Genomic DNA, 19,856 nt, shown 5'->3' on the forward strand with positions numbered 1-19,856 from the left:
GATCCTTCTACCGCTCCAGAAGATATCTCACTACTAATGCAATTCTCTATCTGTATAAAAGCCAAGTACGTTCAAGGATGGAGTACTGCTGCCACATCTGGACAGGAGCTGCTAAAAACAGCCTATCCTGCCTTGACAGAGTGCAAAATAGACTTTGTGGTTTAGTGAGGGTATGCCCTTTTCTCTTCCTGCAACCTCTTTCCCACAGAAGAGACGTTGCGAGCCTGTCTTTGTTTTATCGTTATTTCCATGGCAGGTGCTCGTCTGAGCTCCAATCCCTCGTCCCCCCTCGACAATCTTTCACGAGAAACACCCGTCTGGCTGAAACTACTGTCAATAATTTTCTCCACTCTTTATCTGTGCCTAAATCCAAACGTAGATTCCATGAGCAAAGCTTCTTTCTTAGAACTGCACGCCAGTGGAACTCCCTGCCGCTTGCCTGTTTCCCACCTGACTACAACTTGGACGTCTTCAAGTCCAACATAAACAAGCTCCTGACAAACCGCCCCCTTAAGTAAGACACTCTATCAAAACCCCCAATACTAATGATTACTACAATACTATCTCATTGATTACTGTACACGCAATAACCCTTATCCCTGAGTGGCCTTCGAGCCTTGATAAGTGGTGACCCCCATGTAAAAAAAAAATATATATATATATATAACCTATACATCTATAAACATGAGAATGTGTGTATGTGTGTGTGTAAGGACATTTCTCAACCATTATACTCAACGAATTTTTGATATACAGACTTGAAATTTGGTATATAGGGTATTCAGACATGTGGAAAACTTTTTTAATCGGTTTTCATCCGGAAAGAAAGGTTGCTAAGAGGTCAAAATTGAAAAATTGGTGCGTTGGGTATCATCGTATTTGTATCTGTTTGTCAACTGTGTCACGAATGCATATGCATAAATCGTTCACATGACAGATTCCTTATGTTAAGAATAAGTAGGTTTGAAAAGACTTTTTCAAAATCGAATCAAGCTGCCCTAATGGTTATCGTACTTGACTCACTGTTTCTAAGTTTTTGTTTTTTTTATTTGCAAGAAGTGAACTGTTTAGAAAAAAAACATAATACTCGCATTCACATGTCTCAGTTTCTGTATTAATGAAATATAATATTTATGCATATTTTACGACCGGACAACGCCGGGCGGCCTGCTAGTATACAATAATCGACAGAGAATTGACTATAATAATAAATACGAAACCTGCATAAATTAAAATATCATATTTAAGTATATTTTATGACCGGGCAATGTCGGGCGCCTGACTAGTAAATACATGATGTTAACTATAGTGAAAACATCATTAAGCTGGATAATCCACCATATTAAATGAATTTTTGCCCTGAAATCTGGTAAGACAAAGAGACCACAAGAAATATATACTATAACACAGTTAATTGGTTAATTGAAGAGAGGAAAATTAATGTTCTTCATTTCTTTACTAAGTTAACATTTGAGGGAAAAAAACGAGAATTTAATAAGACACTCGAATATCTATGTATCTCATATGAAAACGTTCAGAATCATACGGTACTTAGCGCCACTTTTAAAAAAAATATCAGAAAACAGGTTCAAAGTTCCACGCCTTTGTAATCCATGTATCTCACGAACTAATAGAGATATTTGTTTGAGGTTTGTTTTAAAATGAAGTTTAACACATAAACTATCGCATCATGTCATGTTCATTTTAACAATTATAATAGTTGTGATGTAATAATGATTATTGTGAGAACGATGACAATGAAATGTGTTATTGCCTGTAAACATAATAATAAAGTTTAATAAAGTTAAAGAAACAAAACAAACAGTTTTACTGCACTTACATTGCTTCTTAATTATTCTACACTGATGTTGGTGTCAACATAATCCACGAATGTGTTGCGATCATCCGAATCATTACTGTCATCAGATTCTTCACTGACAGCCGCAGTTGCCTGTGAGGTCGGGTTTTCTTCTATGTTTTGACAAAGAGATTTTTATTCATCTACAACATCACAGAGAAAATAGAAGCATCTGCAGGAGGTACAAAGGTAACCAGATCAGCCAGTTTGTCTTTTTCAGCAAAAGTGGTGTTGCATCGTTTTCATAAACATTGGATTTTGATCTTGTTGTCAGATGCATTTTGTATCTCCAACCTGCACTCCGTTTAGGGAACAAAACAGTTTGGGGAACAAAACAGTTTGGGGAACAATCGTATTTTGAATTTTACCAAGTATTTTATCTACTGTGCCACATGTCCACAAGGATAAAGTACTTGGTAAAATCCAATTGTAAAGTTACACTCTTCTAGAGGTTGAAGGTTCGATCCTCAGCGTGGCTGACACTCAGAATACAATTTTGAATTACTTAGGACTCCTATCCAATCATGGCTGATAAAACAAGAACATGCTGCTCCCGTCGATTAGACAAAAGCTTCCATTCAAAATTCTGTGTAGATTGCCGAGTTTAATAGAAAAATTCCATAGTTTGACAAGATACACCTGAAGACCTCTCAGGATGAGAACAGTAGTCCGAAGAATCCAAACAATACAAAATATTCTATGGTTATGCTTCTTTTCTATTGGTTGCATGATATTCATTTTTCAGAATAGTTCCCAGATAATATTGCAGTCTCTTGTACTTACTTTACATCAGTCATACATTCTCTATAAATTGTTTGCCCTGGCAGTTCATGTTTATTTTGATTATGTTTAGGAATTTTCATCCCTTTTATATTAGATAATATTACTGCACTTATATTGCTTCTTAGTCATTCTACACTGATGTTGGTATCAACATAATCCATGAATATGTTACGATCATTTGGATCATCAACGTCAGCAGATTTTTCACTGGCAGCTGCAGTTGCCTGTGAGGTCGGGTTTTCTTTTATGTCTTGATGAAGAACTTTTTGTTCATCTAAAACACCACAGAGATAAGGAACATGTGCTGGGGGCACAAAGGTGAGCAGAGCCTCCATATCAGCCACTTTTTCTTTTTTCAGCACAGGTGGTGTTATTTTGATACAACCATAACTACAATGAGGATCTTCGTTATTTTCATCAAAATTGAAAATATTTTCAAATTTTTACCATTATGGAATTGTCATGTCTTTCAGCAGACTCTTTTTAAGAAGAATCATTTAAGGATTTCACTTTTATTCTGATACGATCATAACTATGATGAAGATCTCCATTATTTTCGTCAAAATTTGAAATATTTCCAAATGTTCGCCAGCTATTAGTAAATAACTCCACTGCCTTGAGAAAGACAAAGGCTTAGTGAGTAAACCCTGACAAAAAAATCCAGTTTAAATCCCGATAGGGATGGTGAAGCACTGTAATACCTTTCTAGCAACTCCTGCAGCTGTGCTGGCTTCAACTATATTTGCTTGTCTTTCCATTGGACTTTGCAATACCAAGAGGGAAACCTTGGTAACTGAACAAACCTAAGTTTCCTTATCAACTGCCCAGACTTGCATCCAGAGAAGCAACTCCAGCTTCACCTTTATAGACACAGAAGATGCTGCAGTGCACCAGACTAGATGCAGAACGCCATTGTCTCATTAGACAGAAGGTTAGCATCACGTCGTTGGATCACTTTCATAAATATGGTATTTTGATCATGTTGTCATATGCATTCTGTATCTCCGGCTATCGCTCCATGTACAGTAGAACCTCGGGATATGGTGGCCTCAGGATACATTTTTTTTTCAGGTTACAATGTGGAATATGATGTTCTTCCGGCCTCTGGTTACGGTATTTATTTTTTTATTCATAATGTTAATTTGATTATATATTCATGTTTATTATATACTGTACTGTATTTTGTTAATAATTTATATATAAACAGTACAGTAACTGTACAAAATTTTGCTGTCATATGGTGATTTCACCTTACGATCCCAACCCTGCAACGGATTTAATGCCGTATGGTTCTACTGTAGAAGAAAGTTTGGAGCACACAGTAATATGCATAACTTGTTTTCCCTATTTATGGTGCTTGGTACTGTATGACTTTAGTGGCCTCATATAGAGATCAAGTATTAGCAGCAAGAACTGAACTGAGAACTTTGATTAAAATGAAACAAAAAATAATAAAAATAATAAAAGCATTGAACAATATGATGAAAGTAACAAAAGTGACGATTACTCTTACTGCTTACCTCCCTTGTAGCTGATGAGACTCGTATCAATATTTCATTGTACGTAGCTAGAATCCCCTGGGCGAAAGTCGTAAGGGCCTTCAATTGATCAGGTTGCAGGTTCGTATCAGAATGCTTTGCTGTGTCTTCCAGAAATTTGGAGCAGGTGTATCTTTTTAGACCTGACACCTTTTGTTCTGTTATCATCAAATAAAAACTGCATTCATGGGCATGCTGGATGAAAAATAAAGAAATACATAAGTTATTCTTGTGAAGAATTGATTTGATTGGTTGTTCGGTTGTTTTGTTTTACGACATATCAACCCTTTTAGGCTTATTAAATACAAAATCCAGTAATTTAGAAAAGGGTTTTATACCTCCAGTTCTTTATATATATATTCAAATATTTAATCACAATGTTTCGTTTGGTTGTTTTTTTTTTTTTTCTGGCATATCAACCCTTTTCAGGTTATTTAATGCTGAATACATTAATTTTGAAAAAAAAAAAAAAGTTTTACGCTTAAAATTCTTTATATCTTCAAACATTTATTTATGATGATGTTTTTTTTTTTTAGTTTATTTGTTTTATAGCATATCTACTCTTTTCAGATTATTTAATGCCGAATCAAGTAGTTTTGGAAAAAGTTTTTATACTTCAAGCTTTTTATAACTTCAAATATTTATTCATGGAGTTTGGTATGGTTATTTTATAGAGGAAAATCGTTGTTTTTTGGGTTTTTTTTTTACTTTTTAATACATGAAACAAAATCAATCACGCATTTTGAATAATATATATATATATATATATAAAAAAAACTCCACACTTCAAAAACATCTTCATAAAATATTGAAATTTCTTGGCTCTTAATGACCGCACAGTTGCTGATCAACGGTAAAACAACATCAAATCAATTAATCAATTGTTCGACCATTTTCTTGTGTGTGACTGGTTAAGATTAGCGATTGCATTCATTAAGTGACAAACAAGCATGTTGACAAAGTTAAGGATGCTTCCCACAATTTAATTATCGACGTTTCGACATTAACATGTCATCGTCAGGACACCAAATTAAATTCACGATCAGAAAAATAAATTGAAATTAAAAATAAAATAATCCCAGAAGACAGCAAAAAAAAAAGAAAAAAGAGAAAAAGTTATTCTACCCCCCCCCGTGAAGTAAATAAAGGGTTCCGCTCGAAATTCCGTCCAAATTCCCGAGTTCGACACAAGCATTCCTGAGTTCGACAAGATACACCTGAAGAAGGTCGAAGATGACATCGACCGAAACGCTGTGAAAATCACACTCAAGATGAGAACAGTAGTCCGATGTATCAAAATAATACACATAACTAATCCTCATCTCAAAAATTCAGGAACGCCATAAAGAGAAAAAGGTCTCATATTTTATCTTCTCCAATTTTGATAATTACTCCAACCTTCCCGATACAGTCACCGGAAACGCTGAATCATTTGACTCCCAATGTAAAGTTTAAGGCTTTTTATTTTCTTTACACGCTCTTGTCCCCCCCCCTTAACCAGACATTACGCACACTTAATTCCACCGGAAACAAATCATGCACACTAATTAAAATGAATAAATAAATAAATAAATTAGATACACACTATTCAACAAGCAATTAATAATAAGCAAATATAACGGTAATATTTTGTTTTGTTTTTCATAGGAGTCACCACTTATCAAGGCCCAGAGGCCACTCGAGGGTAAGAGTTAAAGAGTGTACAGTAGTCAAAAGAGGACAATATCATAATAATCGTTAGAAGTGTAAATTTGGTAAATCGGATTACTTAAGGGGAACGGCTCGTCAAGAACTTGTTTACATTGGACTTGGAGACGACCATATTGTAGTCAGCTGGAAAGCAGGCAGAGTTCCACAGGTGTGCAGTTCTAAGAAAGAAGCTTTGTTCATGGAATCTTCATTTAGGTTTAGGCACAGATAAAGAGTTAGGGAAATTATTGATAGTCTAGACGAGTGTTTTTTTGTGAATGTTTGGCGAGCGGAGGCCATAGATTGGAGCTCAGACGAGCAGTTGCCATGAAAATAACGATAAAGCAGAGACATTCTCGCAATGCCTCTTCTGTGAAAAAGAGATTGCAGGGAAGAGAAAACGGCATCTCCCACTAGGTTACGAAGTCTATTTTGAACTCTGTCAAGGCAGAATAAGGTCTTTCTAGCAGCTCCTGCCCAGATGTGGCAACAGTACTCCATCTTTGGACGTACCTGGTTCTTATATAGGTAGAGAATTGCATCAGCAGTGAGATCGATAGAAGGATCCCACCATTTTTCCAGCGACCTTAGCAAAGGATTTACTGTATGTGTTCCATTTTAGATCAGGAGTAAAAGTCAATTCCAGAAGCTTGTCGAAACATGGAGCCTCCACAAGACGAGAGCCATTCATTTCAATTGATGCTAGATGAGGATCAGAACGTTGATGATGTAAAGATAGAAGCTTGGTTTTAGATGCATTAAAAGCAACCAGCCATTTCTTTCCTCATTCTACCACATGCTAAAGATCAGAGGAGAGAGAATCAGAGAGAACTTGGTCGTTTACGGCCTTTAATGTGCTGCCATAGATGGTAGTGTCATCAGCATAAATGTCTATGAATGATCTAAGGATGTGATTTGGAAGAGCATTAATGTAGATCAGGAAGAGAGTTGGACCCAGGATAGACCTTTGAGAGACTCCAGCATTAAAACTATGAATTTCTGTTTTCTGTAATATAGAAAAACTCACTTAATTCTCTGTATTGAAATTTACTGACTTGAAACAACTCCATATACAGGGAAGTGAAGTAAAATAAAAATAAAATGAAATAATTGGAATTTAAGTTTACACTATTTTAATACATAAGGGTGTTCTTTTCCCAATTGATAAAAATCATAAGTTTATTAACTTGTAACGTTGAAGTTAATGGAAAATAGCATATTAATCTGGTTTAGGAAAAAAAAAAAAATTCGTAGTGAATTTTCAACAAAATTCAAATAGAATTTGATAATTAACTCTGCCACTTAAAAGTAATCTATATTTACTAACCTTTCACTCTGAATACTAAAAAATATAAACAAACAATTACAAAAGCACTAAAATATTGCCAAATAGAAACTACATGAAAACTGCATGAATACACATGTATACACGAGCACACACACACACGTATAAACAATCAAATATACGCACACACACATATATATACGTACATATATGCATATACACGCATAAACAATCAAAACACACATATACACGCGTATATATTTGTGTGTTTAGTTCTGTAGGGGTTTGCATGTGCGTTTGATTGTTTTATATATATATATATATATATATATATATATATATATATATATATATATATATATATATATATATATATATATATAAAGTCTGGGTAGGTTTATCCATTAAAGGCGTTGAGTGGAATTTGAAAAGCAAATAAGAGACGTGTTACATTTAACACTTTAAAGCCAAATAACAACGCGATTTTTTTTTTTTTTTTTTTTACCTTTTCGTTTATTTTATAAGGAGAGAGATATATTTCGGAGATATACACTCCTTTGTCAATCTGTATATATATATATATTTTTCCTCTTATTCTTCGTCATGATGTTTAATGGAAGAATTTTAAGTCCACCTGATGTTAGCTGTGGTTTTACTGTAGCCGGATAATTACGCGTGGTCGTGCGTGATTTGAAAGTCTCGGTAGGTTTATCCATTAAAGGCGTTGAGTGAAATTTGAAAATCAAATAAGAGACGTGTTACATTTAACACTTTAAAGCCAAATATATATATATATATATATATATATATATATATATATATATATATATATATATATATATATATATATATATATATATAAACAAAACTGTAAATAGGACATAATAGCTAAATTTCGTACTTATATATTAAAGATATTATTGTATTCACTAAATTGATTCATCTTATTCTAACAGATAATTTCAAAAGTACTAATCTTAAGAAATAAATAATAATCCCAACCAGAATGAAATTATGCAGTAAACACACACACACACACACACACACACACTCACACACACACACACACACATGTATGTATGTATGTATGTAAATATCCACATATGTACACGTGTACACAAGCAATTATACACACATACACATATATATATCAATCATATAACACTAACACACACACACACACACACACACACACACACATATATATATATATATATATATATATATATATATATATATTTAAATAAGGGGGTAGTCACCAACAATGTGTATTTTTTAACATTATTTTATTATTCCGTGTCTTGGTTTTTCATTGAGAATTATGTTTAGATCATTGTAATAATGTTTTTAAATCATTGAAATCGTTTTTAACGCGTTTCAGACGTTCTGTGAAGCGTCCTCTTCAGAAATTATTTTCAAAATGTGTTGGAGATGTAAAAATAGGATTTTTGTAGTTCATTTGAAGTGTTTCCAAGAGGTGGAAACGTGTAAGTGTCTACTATTCATTTGAATGTTTAATCTTTTATTGGGCCGTGGTCACTCCTGTGTTGTGTTTCTCTCTCTCACTCTCTCTTTCTGCTTGTGTTTTTTCTTTTCCTTTGGGGTAGGGCGCGTGTGTGTGTGTATGTGTGTGTGTGTGTATGTGTGTGTGTGTTTCTTTTATTGGTTTGAAAATGTGTGTACTGTTTTATAGTATCATGAGGTTATTTGCTTCCCTAGGAAAGTGACTGTGATCCAAGGTCGTTACTAATGTGTATGTGTGAGGAAGGGGGAGAACCAGCTCTTCTGAAATAAGGGTAGGGGAGCTTTCATTCTATTTTGATATTTATTTTTTGGATTCTTAGATTTTAGTATTGTGAGTTTTCGTTTCAGTCTTAGACTGTTCGGGTATTCTTTATATTATGTTTGTTGAGATAGAGGGGTGTATTTAAAAATATGTATAGGGGATTTTTTAATGTTTCTATTCATTTGTCTCCCCATGTGGTTATGGTCAGACCCAGGATCGGTTCCTAGTGTGGGGAAGATCACGTTCCCCTGAGGGGAGGGGCCAATTGGAGGGGTATATATATGGGAGGGGGATGATAGAAGGGATGATAGTTGTCTCAGTCAGTGGAGGAGAAATCTCTCATGACTGAGACAACTATCATCCCTTCTATCATACTGTAATATTTTAATTCTATGACGTGAAATGGTTAAGTTTCAAATCTAGAATTTTTATTAAATGCAAGACATTAAATGCTAATTTACTAATATTTTCTCCTCTGAGGAGATGGGTAGACATCGAAAACCTCTAGGTTAAGGAGATATACTTTTTGAATTGTATTCTTTGTCTTGCATATAATAAAAATTCTAGATTTGAAACTTGACCATTTCACATCATAGAATTTAAATTACTAATTTATGATATATATCTATAATATAAAGCTGAACGTCTGTGTGTGTGTGTCTGGTCACGAATAGGCTCCTATATGGTTGACTATTATAAAAAAACTGATCACATATAATGATAGAAGATGAATCGAGACAGAGGAATGGGTATGTTTGATCTGGCATAATGATGATTCATTAAAATTGTGTGGTCTGTGTACGCGCCTGGTTCACAAAGTATGTAAATAAAAAATTTAAAAATTAAAAAAAAACGTTTACAAGTGTTTTTGATATGGATGTACGTAATAATACTTTGATAAGTGTGTTTTAACTTAAATAGGGATGGTATAATAAAATTGTGGGGTCTGCGTTCGCGCCTGGCCTCCATAGAATGGAAATAGGTACAAACTTAATAAAGACTTTTCATATCTATTTGTGTAAGTATACTTTGATAATTATGTTTCAGTTTGAGGAAATATGGTATAATAAAATTATGGGGTGTACGTTCGCGCCTAATCTCCATAGAATGTAGATATGTGACAAAGTTTAACAAGGTTTTTTAATATAGATCCACAGAATATTGTGATAAGTGTTTCAGTGTGAACAGGTATGGTATAATAAATTATGGGGTTTAATACCCCCAAATACGAAGCTATCTCTTTACAACTCTTCTTTTTCATAACCTATCATACTTTCATAAATCAGAGTCCATTTTCTGTAGGCTGTTTTTGAACCCAGTCAACGACGGGTACTTTTGCTAGTATATATATATATATATATATATATATATATATATATATATATATATATATACTAGACTACCCGTGACCCGTTGGGTCAGTATGTTATATTAGCTAGTGAATTCATGTATGAGCGTGACACTTGTGACGTAAAGAAAACAGTTTTTTTGTTGTTTTTTTTATATAACAGAAACATTTCTATGAAAGTATATTAAAATGAAAAAAGAACATAGATAGATTTCTATGAGTCGTTCTCTTTATTATAATTGATTATTTTTGAAAAAAAAAATTTACAGTTACTGAATTATAAGTGGTTGGCCATACTTATAGGTAAATGTGCACCGAACAGGTACCATAATACTTATTATAGTTACATTCAAATTTTGATATATCTGCTTTTTTTTTACATCGTTAATTTCTGTATTACGTTTAAGTTATTTTAAACCCCACTCTTCCCATGTTAAATAATAATTTCGAAATAATAACGTTAATATTTCAGTGCACAGGTCATGCACACATGCGCAACCGGATGTTGCAAACCGGAAAGTGGGTTACATACATCGTTACAAGGTCATTTGAGTTTTATAATTATATATATATATATATATATATATATATATATATATATATATATATATATATATACAATAATACATCCACACATCATATACAAACACGTCACTAACATGTGATAAAGGGTACACCCACATACCTGTATCCTTATTAACCTTTGAAATCTAAACTATTTAAAACGTGTTCACTGCTATTTTAATTACTAACTAAAACTTTAATCTTATGTAATTTCTAAATTACATCATTTAACAAATCACGTAATCCAAATACTCCTATTTTACACACATTACTATTGTTACTGGTATAGTGTAATTCTATCATTACGCTTAAATATTTTTCTATTAATTATTTCCTCTGGCTCATTATATCTATATCACTTTTCAGCCGTAGCTAAGATCAATATTATTTTTATTGAATATATTTTATGTAAAGGATTATTTACCGATGAATGCTGATTTAAAAGATTAAGAAACATCTATCCAATTTTTTTATTTGACTAGCCGATTAACTGAGGGAAGGATATACCAAATGATTTTCTGGCTGCTATTTTTCCTACTTTTTTCTGTTGTTTTACTTAATTTTAGCATAACCAATTTCTTTAGTAGAGGAATTATTGCTAATTCTATGATCAATTGATATTGGAATATGTTGGTTTGACTTAGAATTTACATATTTTATATATGGTTTATATGCACTATGACTAAGGTTGAATGTAATATCTAAGAAATTGGTAATTTTTGATTCTCACTGTGATATAAACTTTAAGTTTTAAGTTTTTCATAGTTTTGCGTATAATTTTAAAAATTCTTTCAGTTTGGAATTAGTAATATTTGTTATTATAGCCAGTCTGTTATCTCTATACTTCCTTTATATCTGATTCAATAAGCTTTTATAATAAAAAAAAGAATCCCATTAAATCATTCATTTAGCAGAATCCAAAAGCCTATCACTATATCAAACGAGTTTGTAGAATTTCTTTTCACCTGTTGCAGATTAAAAGTTTTTTTATATTACTTATAAATCATAGTCTATTTCCACACTGGTAATATCTGCATGTAATGCTGCAAAATCCAGTAGTTTGTGTAATAGGTCCTTTGTAATTATGTAAATTGAATAAAATTCTTAAAGAGTTCTTCTTTTTAATCCTATCAAACCAATTTATTAAACTGATGGTGTCTGTTCATTGGTTTAGTTGCAGTTTTTCCTATTTCAATCCTGGTTAAGTTGATCAATTTAGTTGTACGTTTATTTAAGTAATTTGTTGTTTTTTTTGTATGTTTTTTTTTTTTTTTTTTTTTTTAAATCTCTCGAGATAAGGCATGGAGCCATTTGATGTAAGAACAGAAGGTGATTATTGCAAAGACACGAGATGCCATTTTACCTTAGTTTTGAAAAGACCAAAGTTATTGGTAGAAGAGAAAATTGTCAGCATGAAGAGAGTTCTACAACCTTGCAGTTCTAACAAAAAAAAGAAACAACTGGAATAAGAAGTTGTTTTACAATGAGATATCAAAATAGCGAATTGATGGAGACCATTAGACCAACGAGTCAAACGAGCTGGAAGAAAGAAAGCAGGAAATAAATTAGACAATTCTGAAGAACATATACCATAAGAGTATATATATATATATATATATATATATATATATATATATATATATATATATATATATATATATATAATTTTATAAATTACTAACTAGCTCTACCTACGTATTGAGCACTTTTGAAGTAAATACTTAAAGTTTACGCATAAATTTATACTTTTGTATATTAACTTTATGTGAGTAAATGAAGTAGTTATATATATATATATATATATATATATATATATATATATATATATATATATATATACACGAGGGGCATGCAATAAGTAATGCCCTTGGCCCACTTCCCATAGCAGTGGAGCAACGAAACTTGGCACAGTTATTAGTCTTTCTCTACATAGGAACCACCCACAGTTATGCATTTCTCCCATTGTTTGATGCAGCTCTGGAGACCGTTTTTGTAGAACACCCCAGGTTGGTCCTCCAACCACGTGACTTCAGAAATCAAGGCTGCATCATCTGGGAAATGCTTTCCTTTCAAAAACAACTTCATGGCTGGGAAGAGGTGCAAGTCAGAGGGTGCAAGGTCAGGAGAGTAGGGAGGATGGGGTAGGATTTCATAATCACACGCCCGTGCTTCTGATCTGGCGATATGCGAGTTTTGGACCGGAGCGTTGTCCTGCAGGAGGAAGATACCTTTGCTGATCTTGCCTCGCCTCTTGATTTTGATAGCTTCCCTTAATTTCCTCAAAAGTGAAGCATAATAGGCTCCTGTAATTGTGGTACCCTTTGCCAGGAAATCTGTCATCACTACTCCGTCCTGGTCCCAGAAGACTGTGAGCATGACCTTGCCAGCAGAGGGCTGAACCCTTGCCTTCTTTGGAAGTGGTGAGTCCAAGTGCTTCCACTGCATTGACTGGGCTTTGGTCTCTGGATCATAGTGATGAACTCAGGTTTCATCCTGTGTAATCAGTCTTTTGAAAAACATCTTCTTGGCATATCTCCAAATTCATCCTCGAGCACTTCTGGAATGGTGTGAGCAATCTGGGAATCCATCTGGCAGATACCTTATGCATATGCATAGGCGAATAGTAATGCGTCGATCTTCAAAATGGCAGCCTCGACTTGATGGACAGATGCCTCATCAATGGCAAAAGGGAGCTGTTTCCACAGACTTCCGGCCATGTTTGAATTCACGATGCCAGCGTTTTACAAGGTCATATGATGGGGCATTATCACCATAAGTTTCTTTCATTTCATCAAAAGTCTCCTGTTGTGTATCTATATGTATATATGGCTATAATTTAATTTGATCTAAAGTGGTTATGCCGTGTCCTAAGGTCTGTGTTTTTATTTATTATTATGAAGGCCATCCCTTTATTGCAGATTTTCTGTCTATTTCATGTGTTAGGACATTTAATCTGTCACATTAATTATTTCTTTATTATACTGATAAATTTTATTTATTCTATTATAACATGCACCTATATAATTAAATATACAACGTGTAACATACATACATTATTTTTACATGGATTAAATATAATTGGTGTCATAGAAGTTGTGCTGAATAAAGGATCTCGGAGATCGTACATACACAAATTCCAGGTTTGCAGAGAACAAAGAAAATACCACGTCGGATTTTGACACACATATTGACCTCGGAGATCAAAGAAAATGCCATGTCGGACTTGTACACATACACTGACCTACAGAGGAACAAAGAAAGAATTTGTCAATAAAAGCAAGAGGTTCGACAGACAAAGGGTCAGAGAAAAAGAGACGGAGCGAGACACACAATCGTTATGTCGTTAGTTCATCAACCCCAATGTCAACCTTTTCACCACCTTTATTCGATACGTTCAACAACCACTGCAGGCAAAATAATAATTAAATAAAAAGCGGTTTTGTTATGAAACCGTCTCTGTATTTGATTGCGAAACTGCATGGAACAAGCTATAGTGTATATATTTATTTAGCAGAACGCATCTTCTTTGTTAATCGTTATTTCTAAACTCGTATTGTCCATTCTTTTAACTGACATATTTAATATCCAGTTATTTCTAAAAGAATGAAAAATCGACTGCATTCCCAAATTAAATATCTATCTCTGACATAAATAATATTTAGTTATTTGCAAGAACAATGACAATCGTTCTGCATTCATAAGATTTCAATATGTATTCTTTTTTAACTTTTCTTAGTGGGTTCGATTCTAACCTTTTCCAAATATCCTTTTCAACTTTGCTCTTTTACTTACTGGGGTCTGTCCCTTTTTCATAACATAGGGTATATATTTATTTAGCAGCACGCATCTACGTAGAAATGCAACAAACATGGTTATACATATGTGAGCGATAAATAGATAAATCGTTTACAGAGGGACAGATTATACAACAGTTACAACACGTCAGTCTAAACAAGGTGTACTTTTTATACTTACAGTTCCTGTTTCATGTTTTGTATGAACATGGCCATCAATTTTAAGTAAAGTTTCTTCGTCTCCATACTGAAAAGTTAAATAAATATATATATATATATATATATATATATATATATATATATATATATCATAACGTTTTTAAGGATACAAAATTTAAATATTGCAATTAGAAAAGGGAAGACTTTTATGATTCATGATTAAAAGTAAATTTGTATATATATATATATATATATATATATATATATATATATATATATATATATATATATATATATATATATATATATATATATTCCTTTAATCCTCTCTCCAAAAAAGGGGAGAAAGGAGAACAGGAGAGGAAAGAAAGAGAAATGAGGAGCTAGCTGCTGACCGGTTTGGACCCTCGCTTCTCAAAGCTGTATCGAGGGAATTTTTAAAACAAAGAATGAAAAAGCGATTAAAGTTGCGTTTTATTCAATTCACGGGGAGAAAAAAAAAGTGGGAAAACGATTAAAATAAAACAGCGTTATGGTCGAATACCCTAAAGATTAATCACGTTCAAACCCAGGAGGCATTCCCTTTGCAAGCAAAGGGAAGGTATTCTAAGTCGAACGTGAATAGTCTCCAAGATATTGAGGTGATATAGTGAATGAGCACGACCCAGAATAGTAAAAGAGTCCGTGCTAAAGTTTGCTGCACAAGACGGGTTTTTAAGTAAATGGTCAGGAATTGAAGACCCGTATGTGTTAGTAACAACGTCCGTTGCCCGGTAGGTTTCACTCCTAATTTTACTGGGTACATATTGTTGGATTCTTCCATCTAATCTTAATGTCGTTCGACCCAAGTAGTTGGCACTGCAACCATATTCAAAATTGTAAATAACGTTACTATTACGGTGTGTGTGTGGGGGGGGGGTGTAGAACGTCTTTTCGAGAAGATGGTAATAAAGTTGTTGTAGAGAACACAACACGCACATTGGCAGCAAAATAACATCTATGAACTGCTGAACTTAGTTGTTTGGCAAATTTCTCACTTACTGTACCCAACCAAGGCAACTCAATATAAATTGGACATTTGGTCACTATATTCTCTTTAATTCGAGAGAATTTAGCCAATTTCCTTTGAATAACTGACCTAATCACATCTAGAGGGTGCTCGTTTTTGGATAAAGTATCCGTAATTGTTTCCAATTCCTCATCTAATTTTAACTTGGAACAAATCATAAGGGCACGATGTGTTAAGGTCCAAATTAGATTTATCTTACGTTTTTTTAGGGCAAAATGAATCCCAACGAGTGTACAATCCTGTAAATGTTGGTTTGCGGTATATAGATGTATGGTAACTAGATGGTGTTTTTGTTACCAATACATCAAGGAAAGCTATGGATGAATTGCACTCTCCCTCATAGGTGTACTTTAATGTGGGATGCATTCCATTGAGTAAGGAGAAAAAGGTGTTTGCTTCCGTTTGGTTATTAAATAAACAGAATGTGTCGTCAACATATCGGAAGTACACTAATGGTTTTATGGGTCCAGATATTAAGCGCTCTTCATAGAACCCCACAAAAATATTCGCCATGGTCGGTCCAAGTACTGAGCCCATGGCCACACCATCTTTTTGCCGATACATAATATTGTTGAAACTAAATTCCACAGATGTCGTGACAAATTTCATAAGTTCAATAAAGATATTTTCAGCATTAGGAGGAAGTGATATCCGGCCCCGATATAAAAAATCTGCACAGATATCTATAGTTTCCAGTACAGGGACACAAGTAAAAAGATTGCTAACGTCATAAGAGCACATAAATGTATTAACAATCTTAGACTTTTTTCCTTTTTTTGGAGAGAAGATTAAAGGAATTAGTAAAAAAAATAATTATATATATATATATATATATATATATATATATATATATATATATATATATATACGAGCAAACAGTTAATAAAACATGTTAAAAAATACTTTGAAATGAGTGAAAAACATATTTAATCTGAAAAGGAAACACTAGATAAGTGGATAGTCCTTAATCCGCGGAGTTTCGAAGAAATACTTTCCTTCTCATCAGAGAGTAGGAATTAGCAAAATGCGGGATCGGATTTTGCATGCAAAAGTATTTGATGATATATATATATATATATATATATATATATATATATATATATATATATATATATATATATATATATACATATATATATATTTATATATATACAAATTTACTTTTAATCATGAATCATAAAAGTATTCCCTTCCTAATTGGAATATATATATATATATATATATATATATATATATATATATATATATATATATATATATATATATATATATTAAAAACTGATAGAAATAAAAGGAAAGGTGATAAAACAATACTAAATTATATATATATTTTTAAAATAAAAATTACACACATATCAGATTCGGTGCCAAAAGTTTTGTCGGTTTCTAGAAGGAGTATTTTAAACCAGTGTAATTTATGAATATTTGTATTATTAAATATATCATGATAAATTGATAACTTTTTCTCTCAGATTATTGAAGCATCATTCATATTTTCTTGCAATATTCTCATCCGAAAACAACCTGATTTAGTCAACAGAAAGTGAACCATCTTCCATGATGATAATGCTCGTCCTCAAACAGCACTACTGACCAAAGATTTCGTAGGGGAATTTGATTGGGAAATCTTGTCCCGTCCTACCTATTCTCCTGGGCTAACTCCCACAGATTATCACGTAATTTGAGGATTAAAAAACAATTAAGGTGGCCTACGGTTAACATCACTGCGACATTTATCAGGTGGATTTCTATCAATATTTTTTTTTATTTTCGAGTTTTGAGCGATTTCGAGGCTCCAAAAATGACAGCCTCATGGTGATCATCTTGCTGTTAAGCGTCCAGCACTACTTGCGTTTCAAACTTAATAAACGTTTTAAAATAAGTTCAAACACTAAAAACGTATCCAGCTAGGTAGAAGAGTAACTTATTTTGCCTTTGGTAACATTTATTTGTTATATATTTGTTTGTTGACCATTTTTCGCTTAGTTGTCTATCATTAAAAATGGTGAAAACCTTCACCAAAGTTTATTCGAATTAACAGTGTCCACAAACCAAGTCGGCACTGATATTTGTTTAGCAACGAGGTGCACCAATTTAACAGACTCAAATTCCATTGTAATAGTTCAAATTTAAAGGAATTATATACAAAAATTCTACGGAAACAAATTTGAACACGATCACTGCAACTCGCTTCATGTTGACAAAATGGATTCTACAGAAATCTGTCACTGGCGGATATATTCAAAAACCTTACTACTTTATATTTTGCGTCAGTTGACGAAATGCTAATTCTGACATACAAACTTACATACAAACATGACATACAAACATACTGTGAGCGACACTGACAACCACACACACACACACACACACACACACACACACACACACACACACACACACACAAGAATCGTTCTTTCATTTGAATAAACCATTTTTTGGTTTTCTACAGAAAACAATCAAGGCGAGAGATGGGCAGAGGAGTATTGTAACAGCCGCGATTACAGACAACCACAACAACAGCAGCAGTGACACTTCGCAGTTTACTAGTTTGAACGTGTGTTTGGTTTATAAGCTCAGTGTTGATTAGTGCAAGCATTCAACTTCCCTTTCTGACTTGACCAAGCAGAAGCCATCTCTCAGGCAAGCTGATTATATGATAGAATGTAATAAAAAGGCTTAACACAGGGCTTCTTCTTCTTTATTTATTTTCTTTATTTATTTATTTATTTTTTTTTTTGGCTAGGACACAGTACCAACAACAACTCATCATGGTACGGACCAACCCCCAAACTTCTTTCTTGGAGCGTACCCCCCCCCACACACACACACTGTTTGGGACTGGGTTCGATTTCAACAAGGAGATATATATAATCCATTATGGCTACCTCTGACCCCTGACTTCAACACCTGTGTACAATACATATACATGACCTCTTTTCTTTTCAAACAAGACTTCCTAACCTTTTCGTCTTCGTCTATACACATGGACTTATTCTCTTTTCCATTTCCTTTTTTAACTCTGCATTAGGTACCTAGGTGTTCCAAACACGGTTAGTCCCATGGGGTGTTTATACACCCCCATACAAAAATGTTTATAGTGTTATTATTTTTAATCCATTTATTTATTGCGGTCCAGTATCCTCATCTTCTGATTGTTGTTCATGAGGATAATGGTCCGCAATAAATAAATGGATAAATAGTACAAATTACTCATCTCAATAAGAATTCCAATTAATTAAAGAAATGTTATTATTTTATAATATATAGTTATCCTGCTGGTTCAGAATATATCTACGGTCCCCGTTGAACAGTTTGAATCACTTGTTGATATTAATATAAACTAATGCAATAAAATAAATTATAAAGCTAAGGAAAAATTAAAAAATTCTAGATTTAAATCACATTTATTTAAAACATACCCACGTAATACACCAGTTTGCTTTCATTCCCACTGGAAAAATACAAAAATAGATCAATCATAAAATCATACCTACGTTAGTTAACGTTAGTTTGGGTGTTTTCCTTTTCAAAGTAAGAAAGAGTACACGTCTATACCTTGACGAACTCTCGCATACACCTACACACACACATACACAATGAACATTCAATGTATATTTTAATGAACTCTTGTGATCAGATACAAGCACCAGACACACGTATACACAATGGACATTACGTGCAACGAACACTTGCATGCTCGTTCGTGTAACTATACATACACACACGTGTGTATACACAACTCACTATGTATTGTTCGTAACTTCCCTGTGTAAATAAATGTCTCTTGTATATATGAAAATATGTAACCCTGCTTTAAATGTGCGTTTGCTTCTGTTTTTTGTTTTTTTTAAGTTAAACATATCCATATAATGACAACTTTCATTTCAAAATAGAAAATAGAGAAATTGTTCATTAAATAGTTCGTTTGAAAAATGTCATCCATTTTCATATAAATAAATGAACAAATCACTTTCATTCAT

The 19,856-nt window shown here is 33.1% G+C and overlaps 1 protein-coding gene across 1 annotated transcript in view; it reads right to left on the reverse strand.

The window, feature by feature from the left end:
* The window catches only part of LOC145260454 (uncharacterized), a 92,021-nt gene that overhangs the window by 26,501 nt on the left and 45,664 nt on the right, over positions 1-19,856 (reverse strand). Inside the window, exons 2-4 of the mRNA XM_080118508.1 lie at positions 14,827-14,892; positions 13,981-14,092; positions 4,162-4,374 (exon numbers count right to left, since the gene is read on the reverse strand). Of these exons, the coding sequence (XP_079974634.1) occupies positions 4,162-4,374; positions 13,981-14,092; positions 14,827-14,891 (390 nt within the window). The 5' untranslated portion in view covers position 14,892. The remainder of the gene's footprint in view (positions 1-4,161; positions 4,375-13,980; positions 14,093-14,826; positions 14,893-19,856) is intronic.

This window comes from Euprymna scolopes, chromosome 36 (genome assembly GCF_053919585.1).
Source record: "Euprymna scolopes isolate OS-2025 chromosome 36, ASM5391958v1, whole genome shotgun sequence".
Taxonomy (NCBI): domain Eukaryota; kingdom Metazoa; phylum Mollusca; class Cephalopoda; order Sepiida; family Sepiolidae; genus Euprymna; species Euprymna scolopes.